At 38.2% G+C, this 11,214-nt stretch overlaps 2 protein-coding genes across 2 annotated transcripts; both read left to right on the top strand.

The window, feature by feature from the left end:
- Window positions 1–460: 460 nt before the first annotated feature.
- Window positions 461–5,257, top strand: LOC118050553 (mitochondrial import receptor subunit TOM40-1). Its single transcript, XM_035060944.2, has 11 exons — window positions 461–831; window positions 1,629–1,710; window positions 1,805–1,904; window positions 2,010–2,105; window positions 2,258–2,308; window positions 2,495–2,560; window positions 2,944–3,045; window positions 3,708–3,776; window positions 3,852–3,935; window positions 4,669–4,764; window positions 4,952–5,257. The coding sequence occupies exons 1-11, from the start codon at window positions 681–683 to the stop codon at window positions 5,003–5,005; spliced, it is 951 nt and encodes a 316-aa protein (XP_034916835.1). The 5' UTR covers window positions 461–680; the 3' UTR covers window positions 5,006–5,257.
- A 1,041-nt stretch (window positions 5,258–6,298) lies between these two features.
- LOC118050554 (uncharacterized) lies at window positions 6,299–7,653 on the top strand. The gene is made up of 2 exons (XM_035060946.2): window positions 6,299–6,951; window positions 7,410–7,653. The coding sequence occupies exon 1, from the start codon at window positions 6,373–6,375 to the stop codon at window positions 6,922–6,924; it is 552 nt and encodes a 183-aa protein (XP_034916837.1). The 5' UTR covers window positions 6,299–6,372; the 3' UTR covers window positions 6,925–6,951; window positions 7,410–7,653.
- The last annotated feature ends 3,561 nt before the right edge of the window (window positions 7,654–11,214 follow it).

Raw genomic sequence — 11,214 nt, 5'->3', positions numbered from 1 at the left:
AGGTTATATCTCTATAATATTATATGACATATATAGCTATATTTTATAAAATAAGCTATATATAAATATAAGATATAATAAAAAAATTCATCATTACACTTTTTAGATTTTATTCTTTTATTGTAAGTAATTAAATATTTATATTAAATATTTTTTATATATTAAATAAATTTTAAAAAAAATTTAATTCATTAATAAATTATTTTCCAGTTTATTTTTTATAATATAACTAAACACTGAAAAGTGTTTTCTAATTTATTTTTTATAACACTATTAAATATCAGAAAATAATTCATATTTTAAAAATTTACTTTTTAAAAAAACTATTATTAAAAAAAAAATATTTCTTGTAAGCAAACTGTATTATATTAAAGTAACAGCATGAACATTTTTTCTTCTTCTCCGGTGAGGGCTCAAATCATACTTTAATCTAATAAAAATTCTAGGAACAGGGGGGAAAACTCGAGCAAAAAAGAAAGAGATCTTACGCAAAAAAGATTTAAAAAAAGAAAGAAAAAAGAGTTATGGACCCACAAGACAAGTTCACTTAAAGTTAAAACCCTTTTCTTAAACCCCATAACGACAAAAAGCCCCCCAGCACCGTCCCCCACGCTCTCTCCCTCTCCTTCCCTTCGCAGCCTCTCCCTGGTGACCAATTAAACTGAACTCCATAGACAATAATGGCGGGGTTCGTACCTCCAGGTACAGCGTTGTTAGGCAATGAAGCAACATCTGCAGCAGCCAAAAAGGTCAATGAAGTGCACAAAAACGTTGATTACATGAACCTTCCTTGTCCAATTCCATATGAAGAACTCCATCGTGAAGCACTCAGTTCAGTTCCAATCTCTCTCTCTCTCTCTTTGTATTCGTCTCTTGATCTGTTTATTGATATGGGTTTTTGTTTTTGTTGTTTAGTGATTTAATCTGACTGTGAAACCCTAATAGGCTTAAGTTTTGGCTGGTCTTTTTCGGGGCATTTGGTTTGTAAAGTTTGGTTTTTTTATTGGTTATTTCTTGTTGTTGAGGTGAATTAAATATGGATTTTTGGTCTTGTGTTGAGAGTTTTGTGTGGGAAGTGAAGTGGGATTGTGTGAGTTTGAGATTTGAAGTATTTTTGGGTTGTGAAATTTAATTGATTTTGATGTTTTAATGTCCTTCAATTGTAATTCTTCCAATGATATTGTGGTTAGTTTTGTCAAAAGTGGAAAAAGAAACTAACCTTTCTATTTTTATTTCAGATTTTTTTTTTTAAAGTTGTCTGATTCTGGTTTTATGTTTGAATTTGTATGAACTAGATTGCTGTTTTAATAAAGAGCAGATCTTGGCTGGTTCTTGGTGCCATCGAGAGACTGGCTTTTGAAACTTTTACTTTCATGGTGCTCTCATAGGCCAATTGTGCTAGCAAATCCTGTGTGGAAAGAGCAGCATGCTTTAAGCTTTTGGGACTGATTCCTGTAGAGTGTCACATACATGCTGAATGTTATGTGTTTGTTATAGTCACTTAAATATTTAGTTGTTGAATCATATTGTGTATGTTGTGGAAATGCATTTCATTTTAGAAGTTTAGGCTGGAGAATTCTCTCCTTTTTAATATGTTTGACTTTAATTTCATAAAAATGTTTATGCAGTGTCTTTAAAGCCTGAATATTTTGAGGGGATGCGTTTTGATTTTACCAAAGGACTGAATCAGAAATTTTCACTTAGTCACAGGTACTTTTGGCTTCTTTATGTTTCAAATTCTTTCCAAATAGCTTAATTCATTTTTTCTTCTGGAGTTTGGCTCTTATTTTTCACCATCTCTCAGTGTAATGATGGGGCCAATGGAAATTCCTTCTCAATCTTCAGAAGTCATCAAAATCCCGACTGCTCACTACGAGTTTGGTGCTAACTTTATAGACCAAAGGGTGGGCTGTCACTGCCATATTTTCCTTTCCAAATCATTTACTAATGGATACTCTGGGGTTATCATATCATAATTTCAATTAAGTGTCTTTATGGGGTCTCTGCAGACAATGCTTATTGGGAGGGTGCTGACTGATGGGAGACTAAATGCAAGAGTGAAGTGTGATTTGACTGATGATCTTGCCTTGAAGGCTAATGCTCAGGTAAAATATTTGCCCATTTCACCTTATCTTCAGACTTCTTTTCTTCCCTACCCCTGTTTTTTTTGTTTTTTGTTTTTTTTTTGGGTAATGTGAGCAAAGTTTGTGGACAAGCATGTAAGCTTTTTAACTTCTGTCATATTCTTTTTGTGCAGCTCACAAACGAGCCTCACATGTCTCATGTCATGTTGAACTTTGATTACAAGGTGAAGCTCTCTTTACCATGTAAATGTGCACATATCTTTTCATATTCATTCTCCTTCAAAAACAATGAAAGTTGGTGTGGCAGACATTTTTGTTACCTTAAGCATCTGTATTAGTGTCAAGCGTCTTCAAGATGAAATGCTCATGCTTTTTTCCCTGTTTATAATGATGTGATTTACTTCATACAGGGTAAAGACTACAGGAGCCAGTTGCAACTAGGAAATGGTGCCTTATTTGGTGCTAGTTACATTCAGGTAATAACAATTTCTGTTAGTAAAATGATATATGGATTTGTAATCGTTGTGATTGTGAGTGAGTAGTTAATAAGCCAAAGGGTCATTCTCAATGAATAACCAGAGCATATCTTCAACAATATGTTGGATACATGATCGTTCTTGGCAATGAGCTCCTTAATTTAGTTGCTATGATTCAGAATGCACTGTTTCTCTTAAAACAGTTTATATAGCTAGTTTTTTTTTTTTTTTTTTTATCCAATCAATGGTGGTGTTAGTTATCATTATTTTTTGTGATTCTCAATACCTTACAAATGCCTACACCTCTTCTCCCTCCTCTCCAGCTGCATTTTAATTGTTTTTTTGCTCATTGTTATTTTGTTTATTGGATCTTCATAACACAGAGTGTGACCCCTCACCTGTCCTTGGGCGCTGAAGTATTTTGGGCTGGTCAGCATCGGAAGTCTGGTGTTGGATATGCTGGTCGGTACGAGACAGACAAGATGGTAATTGGCTTGGCACTCATCCTTTATTGCATGTTTGAGCTCGTTGACCTATCATAGTTCAATTGTTGTGGAAGGGTAACTATGTTAGGTTCCTTGGCTCTTGTAACTTGCATTGATCTATGAGCTAAGGGGCACATGATTTCTTGTTTCCAAGTGTTGGAGTGGCATTGAATACTTGGCATGCCTTTTTCAAGGAATTGGATAAAATCTTGTTTTTCAATTCCACAATTGGAAGCTACCAGACCTAATGAGTTGACTTCCATGTGCAAAAGATCATATGGTTCATTGAGAGAAAACTAAATGCTGAATGAAATTAGATGTAGAAAAACATAAACTTGAGCAGGTTCTACTTTTATGTACACTGTGTAGAACTGAATGTCACACGTAATTTTTAATATCATGTTGTTATATGCAATTCTTGATAATGAAAGAGATGTCTAGTCTAGCCATGATTCTGCAGAGCAAGAATTCTAAAGAGAAAAGGCTATTGATCCCTGCTTAGCTGATAGTTTAAGTGAATCTTCAAGCTTGTAAACCCTGTGCATTCACCATTTGTTAGAGATATTTCAACTCATTATGCATGCACAAACTTGTACTGGGATTCTAACCAGGACTTGTTCATTTCTTGCTTTGACTGGATAAAATTACTTCTTTCCCTACAGGTTGCTGCAGGGCAAGTTGCCAGCACTGGATTGATGGCTTTGAGCTATGTGCAGAAGGTTTCTGAGAAGGTAATCAGTTTCTTGAGGAAGCTGTAATTTGTTATCTAAATAAATTTCTTACATAATCTTTACTGTTAATATTAGGTTTCACTAGCAACAGACTTCATGTACAACTACTTATCAAGAGATGTGACAGTTAGTGTTGGCTATGATTATGCCCTCAGACAAGTAAGTGGAGCGATGCCAATTTTTCTTCCTTTTTAGAAACTATGAATTTTAGCACATGGATACCTGTGTCATTTTAGCACTCCTTTCATATACTTCTTGTGTGCATTAATTTATCTACAAAAAGTGGCTGTGATAGATAATATATATTTTAAATCCTACTCTATACCCTCTCTACAGACAAGTTTGATAGATGTCTTGGGTGCTTAATCTTAATAGACCTCTTAATAACCCTTTAGCTTAAATCTGAGGGTTGATTTTGGTTGGACTGAAAACTATCATTTTCTCAAAACAGTGTGCATGAACAAATTGAATTGTGGATGTGGTCTCACTGTGTTGAAAGGATGTTTGCCATTTAGTTTTATTTTAGAGCTGAGTGGTTGCTTGCATATCTCAGTTTTGGCAACTGGGCCAGATTGTGGCTCGACTCCTCACTGGGTTTGGGCTCTCTGATACGGCCCTGAAGTAAGGATTTAGACGTCCTCTGTTTTTGCTAGTTGGTAAGACTTGATCCACCAACATAGACTAGCTCTGGCAAACTCCTTGAGCAAATCATGCACTGTGCTATGATATATTGATATTAAATCATGTTCAGAGTGTCAACATATTATTGCCTGGGTTGTCTACACATGCTCTGACCTGTAACCTTGATCATCAATCCTGTTGGGCCTCAAATTTTAAACTTGCCTAGATATGAGACGAACTACATTGATACTGATCTTTGTGGTTGTTTCAGGCTCGTCTGAGAGGAAAGATTGATTCCAGTGGGTGCACTTCTGCCTTCTTGGAAGAACGCTTGAATATGGGTCTCAATTTTATTCTTTCTGCAGAGGTATGTGACCATTTTATCTTTAGATTCTTAGCATGATGCTTCTGCCATGTTGTTAGTTTCTATTTGCATTTATACGTGCACTTCCTTCAAACAGATTTTCCCAAAGCATGATCCTCTCTCAAAATCTTTCTTGGAAGTTTTTGTGTCATGTACATACTCTAACCAGTTTTGAATTTACATATTGCAGTTGGATCATAAGAAAAAGGATTACAAATTTGGATTTGGGTTGACAGTGGGCTAATTTAAAGAAATGAAGTCATCCGACCTTGTATCATCAAATTTGACGTAAAACTTGTTGCTAGCTGCTCGGCAAATTTCCTGGGTCAACATGCCTTTTGTTTGAACATCGAGAAATCCTTTTCTTTTTCACTTCTAACTGTTTTGAGCAAACATTAATTGTGCAGCAGCATCAGCTGCAGCTGCGGAACAGGTTTAGCTGCAAGTATTCATTGATTTGGTGGTTTGAATGGCATAATTTTTGCCTGCACTTCTATAGCTGAACATGCCATCTTGAATTCCTCGTCTACTTTGGGTCAACTTCCAACCGTATTTATTGCACTGATAGTTAGCACAGTTTTAACAGCAGGCATGGATATGAACTCACGAATGAGTGGACTCTTTGTAATTTTTAGGACAGGATCCTATGTTAGAACTGTATATGATGACACAGCCTGCAGCGAAACAGACTCTTAAGCAAACGATAACCGAGAAGCTGAATTACCACTGCAGCAAAGCAGGGTAATAAGAAATGCTATCAGTACAGGGGGCAATGGCACATCCTATCCTTGTATAATGTTGTCTAATCTGTTCTTGTATCTTTAACTATGTCTATAAAATAAGTGAGTTTTCATTTTGTCATTCCAGTGACATTTTTCAGTCAAACTATCATAATCAATCACATAATATATACATGGTTAACATTATACTGAAAATAACCCTAACAAATGTCATAAAAAAATTAAATTAAGTGCTCCCACTGTCGCTAAATATAACGTTATTTTGTAATGTCCTGATTAGATATTGGTGTCCAAACTAATGAAAACATATTATAGTAAAAAAACAAAATCTAACCGTGAAAAACTAAACAAAACCACGGTACTATCTCTATCCTCACTGTTTTTTTGTTACTAAAACATGAAGAGAATTAGTTTTTATGGCTAAATTGTAAACTATAAAAATATATAAAAATTTGGCCTATTGTGAACGTTATTTTTTAACAATAAAAAGATATTTTATTAAGTTTTTTTTTTTTTTTTTTTTTTTTATAATATAAATTTAATTTATAATTATAATTTATATAAATTTAGGTATTGTTTGGAAATGGAGTGTTTTATAAAAAATAATTATAATTAATTTTTTTATATTTTTAAATTTGATTTGATGGGTTGAAATTAAAAATAAATTTTAAAACATTAAAAATTATTATAATAGAGTTTAAGATTCAGAAAAATAAAACCGTCGATATTAATTATTATGCATTTATATACGCACTTACATGCCCCGGTACAGTAAAATGTTTGAACCCTAAAATTAATTTCAATTCTAAATCATCAGAATATATAAAGAGAGGAAGGCCTGATCAATCGAGATTTTGAGCAAAAGAGAGAAATGAGCAACAGAAAGAAACCCACCGCAGCAAAAAATGAAGAAGAAGACCCAGTGGATCAACTTCTTCAATCAGCACAAGACGAGTTGCTTCTAAAACTCTCTGTCGATTCTCACATGTCTCGTGTCTCTCCTGATTACCTCCTCCCTGATCTTGACCGTCGATTCCAAGCCCTCAAATCCAGACCACACACCACCACCATTCAATCCTCAACCATCATCTCCAAATCACGACCGTCTAAATCTCAAGATGATGTTGACCCTGATGATCTGTTTGCTAGATTTGCTGCTCTCAAAGCTCCTAATAACACGACCAGCAGCAGTACTGTTTCGGGTCCTGGTGGATTTGATCAAGGAGGTGATGGAGACGAAGAAGATGAGGTTGAGAAGATTATTAGGTGGGCCAAGGACTCTTCTCGTCTCGACCATTCTCCACCGTCTGATGAGGATGAGGATGAAGATGATCATGATGATGAGGATGAAGATGATCATGATGATAGTGATAACGACGACAAGGGGGGTAATGTTCGCGTAAAGGGTCATCATCGGAAATAGTACGAGTATCTTGCGACAAGTCGTTAGGTGATTTTTTTCCCGTGAGAGAGAATTGTTTTCCTTCTTCTTTGTAGATGATCTTCTTGTATAATAACAATGCCTTTTTATTTTATTTTATTGAAACATGATTTGATGATTGTTAAATACTTAAAATAAATTTTTTACAAGGACATGGTATTTTCTTGAACTCTTCTTATCCTTCACCGATGGAGAAAGCAGCTGATGTTGGAGGTGTACTTTCTTTGACTATTAAAAAGAAATAATGATGTTTATGTCTCTAGTAATACAGTAACATGATTCCACTACAAAGCTAGAAATGTAAGAAAATTCTTGAATGAGTAGTAATAATAATGCTAATTCTGTACAAGTCACTACCTATCGTAACTGTTGAATTCTTTCACAAGTAATTTTGAAATAAAATCTGGCATTACTACTGTTGAAAAATAAGAATCTAAATCCAAACTTCTCTTTGTCCCAAAACCCAGGACTGAAAGAAACACAAAAGTTGCTGGAGAGTACAAGTGAGGGCCAAAACAAAACCAGAGAATTAATGCAGACAGCCGAGAAGGGTTGCCATCGTATATATATATAAAACAGAACAGGATATCAGAGTGAAGAAATTCGCAGATGGTCCGCAGAATTTCTTCAACTTTATGCTTAACTATTAGTTAATACAAACATGATTCAACACGGATTCTGATTTCAGTGAATATACATTACTCAAGTCAACACCTTTCAATTCAATTACATATGATTACTCACTACTTTTATTTTCAACAAAACTTGCATAAAAAAAATTCTCTTTTTAAAATTATACCCTTAATTACCATGAATTTAATTAATTTTAGTTGCATGTAATTGGTGGGGACTGCATATAATTAGTGGCTGAATTTGTTTTCAGCAATATTTGGTGAGAAAAAAAATTATTCATCTTGGTTTCGAGTTTTAGAGTTTTGAGGTTAAGAGTTTAAGGTTTTAGGTTTTAGGATTTACGGTTTTGGGTTTTGGGTCTCAAGTCTAGAGTCTGGGGTCTGGGTCTGGGTATGGGTCTAGGTCTGGGCCTGGGTCTAGGGTCTAGTATCTAGGGCCTAGGGGCCTAGGGGCCTAGGGTCTAGTATCTAGGGTCTAGGGGCCTAGGGGCCTAGGGGCCTAGGGGTAAGGGGTTTAGGGTTTTAGCTTTTAGGGTTTGGGCTTTGGGTTTTGCGTTTGGGTTTGGGTTTGGGTTTCGGGTTTTGGGTTTGGTGTTTAGGTTTGGGGTTTAGGGTTTCGGGTTCGGGGTTCGGGTTTCGATTTTAGGGTTCGGGGTTCGGGGTTCGGGTTTCGGTTTTAGGGTTTCGGGTTCGGGTTTCGGGTTTAGGGTTTAGGGTTTAGGGTTTTAGGGTTCTTTTAGGGTTTAGGGTTTTAGGGTTTAGGAGTTTAGGATTTAGGGTTTAGGGTTTAGGGTTTAGGGTTTAGGTTTTTTGGGTTTTTGGTTTTTGGGTTTTAGGGTTTAGGGTTTTAGGGTTTTAGGGTTTAGGGTTTCGGGTTTTTGGGTTTGGGGTTTTGGGGTTTTGGGGTTTTGGGGTTTTGGGGTTTGGGTTTGGGGTTTGGGGTTTGGGGTTTGGGGTTTGGGGTTTTGGGGTTTTGGGGTTTTGGGGTTGGGGTTGGGGTTTTGGGTTAGGGTTTTAGGGTTTTAGGGTTTAGGGTTTTAGGGTTTTTAGGGTTTTAGGTTTAGGGTTTGGTTTGGGGTTTAGGGTTTGGGGTTTAGGGTTTGGTTTAGGGTTTAGGGTTTGGTTTAGGGTTTAGGGTTTAGGGTTTAGGGACCCCGAGGGTCGTGGCGTTCCGGTAGAGAGTGCGCGCTCCGCATAAGCGGGGACGGGTTCGACGCTGGGCGTTGTATCCCCTCGTAAGAGCCTGGGTCAGCAGGAGGTTTCGTCCCCGTACTGGGCTTGCGCCTGCCCAGCGGCACGCGTTCTGGGTTCCGGGCGGGGGCCTTTCCCTTCTTATCCAAAAAAAAGTTTAGGGTTTAGGGTTTAGGGTTTTAGGGTTTTAGGGTTTAGGGTTTTGGGGTTTGGGGTTGGGGTTTGGGGTTTGGGGGTTGGGGTTGGGGGTTTAGGGGTTGGGGGTTGGGGGTTAGGGGTTGGTTTAGGGGGTTGGGGGTTGGGGTTGGGGGTTAGGGTTTAGGGTTTAGGGTTTTGAGTTTTGGGTTTTGGGTTTTCGGTTTTCGGTTTTGGGTTTAGGGTTTAGGGTTTAGGGGAAGCTAGAGAGAAGTTAGAGAGGAAAGATACAAAGGGGCGGTGCTCCGACAGCCATATCTCCGGCGACCACCGTTGGATCAAGCCAGGATTTGGTTATGTTGTGCACTGAACTATTGTCTACATTCTGACCGGAGGGATCGTCGATAGCTGCCGCCGTTTAAGAAATCTGACCATTTGAAAGTTTTTGAAATTTTCTGGAAACCCCCCAAGAGCTGTCAGAGTCGCCGGCCGATTTCTCCTTGTTCTACCGTTGGATCAAGCCTATTTTCTGGTATGTTATTAACATCTATATTGCCTACATACTGACCAGAGGGATTGTCCATATTTGTTTCCGCCTGTGAAAGCTAGCCTTTTGAAGATTTCGGGAAACATCCTTCCCGGAACAGTCACAGCCGCCGGCATATTTCTCCTTTTTCCACCGTTGGATCAAGCTGAGTTTTGGATATGTGATGCGTCTGGTTGGGATACTCATTATGAACGGTGGAGATTAGAAATAAAGCCTCCAACAACGATTTCTACATGTTCAACTGAAGGTCGTCAATCTCAGGTCAGTTTCAGTAAAATTGATATCTGTGGAGATCGAACCGTTGAAAAATGCTGATTTTTGAATATGTTATACATAACATCTGTGTCTACGTTTGAACCGTTGGGATTTGCGATTGATTGAATGGTTGTGGATTAATTGTTTGCTGAAGCTATGCCAGAATTTGCCATGGCTTCCATTCCGAAAACCCAAACACCCAAAGCCAACACTACCCCCTCAACTACTAAACATCCCACAAACCAACACCAAAACACCCAAAACACAGCCTCCCCAACCTCTACCCGACCCACTCCCCCCTTGGGTTTTTGGGCCGATAAGATTAGAGTTACCGACTCTAATACTCGATGCACTCTTGACCCCATCCCTCGTAAGCCGGTTGGATCTCGTCTCAAAATGACTAGGGGACTATGGGAGAAGTCTTCTACGGTGTGGCATCGTTGCCTAGTCGGTTTTTTTCCTGGTTTTAAGCTTCCTTATTCTGCTATGAATTCAATTGCTCACAGGATATGGAAGAGGTTTGGCCTTGAGGATGTGACATCCTTGGCCAATGGATTTACAATGTTTCGTTTCAAAACAGAAGATGAGCTTCAAAAGGTCATTGAAAATGGTCCTTGGATGTTTGGTGGGAAAGCTATTATTCTTCAGAAATGGCATTCTGGGTTTGTCTTCGACATGAACAAGATCACCAAACTTCCAGTATGGATTCGGATATATGATCTACCTTTTCCTTTATGGACAAAGGAGGGTTTAAGTGAGGTAGCCAGTATGGTGGGCCAACCACTCTCTTGTGATGAGTTGACACTTGGATGTAAGCGCCTAGACTACGCGCGGTTGTGTGTGGAGGTAGATGCATCTCTACCATTTGTCCACAAATTTGAACTTGAGTTCTCCAATACTATCAGAGAAGTTCATGTGAACTATGAATGGAAGCCGAAGAGATGTGAAAAATGCCATGTTTTTGGTCACTCATGTCAGCCTTCAGCTGATAAGCAGGGTAACAATGATGCCTCTCCTAGTCATCAGGTTAAAGGTAATGCCTCACATGCCTCTAACACAGATGCTAAACAACTTAACGGTGATGCCTCTACTAGTCATCAGGGTAAAGGTAAAGCCATTACCTCTCTAGACACAAACACAGATGAGATGTCCTCTGAAGAATCAGATTCCTCAGGAGAGACAGATACATATTGTTCAGATGAGACAGATTCAGATGAGTCAGCCTCTGATTCCTTAGATGAGAGTCAGCTGAAGCCGTCTGATCTTGGTGATGTTAACCCGATAACTCCTCCACTGTCCACAAACAACCATGTTCGGACAACGCCTCTAGAGTTGCCTATGTGCACTACTAGTAAGCAAATGGCTTTGCCATCTTCTTCAGAAACCAGTTCTTCATCTCAGGTACCTCCCACATATTTACCTAAGATGACACCATCTCGAGCACGTCCGCCAGAATCTTCTGCTGCACATTCTGTTGGATGTGATGACACTGGATTTACACTTGTTACTAGG

Source organism: Populus alba, chromosome 7 (assembly GCF_005239225.2).
Source record: "Populus alba chromosome 7, ASM523922v2, whole genome shotgun sequence".
In the NCBI taxonomy this organism is placed as follows: domain Eukaryota; kingdom Viridiplantae; phylum Streptophyta; class Magnoliopsida; order Malpighiales; family Salicaceae; genus Populus; species Populus alba.
Note: the sequence above shows the minus strand (reverse complement) of the source record. Positions and strands in the feature narration are given on the sequence as shown.

Excerpts from the sequence above, each read along its gene's own strand:
- LOC118050554 (XM_035060946.2), top strand. The coding sequence starts at position 6,373 with ATGAGCAACAGAAAGAAACCCACCGCAGCAAAAAATGAAGAAGAAGAC.
- LOC118050553 (XM_035060944.2), top strand. The coding sequence starts at position 681 with ATGGCGGGGTTCGTACCTCCAGGTACAGCGTTGTTAGGCAATGAAGCA. Across the intron at positions 832-1,628 it reads ACTCCATCGTGAAGCACTCA|TGTCTTTAAAGCCTGAATAT; the intron begins GTTCAGTTCCAA and ends ATGTTTATGCAG. Across the intron at positions 1,905-2,009 it reads CTAACTTTATAGACCAAAGG|ACAATGCTTATTGGGAGGGT; the intron begins GTGGGCTGTCAC and ends GGGTCTCTGCAG.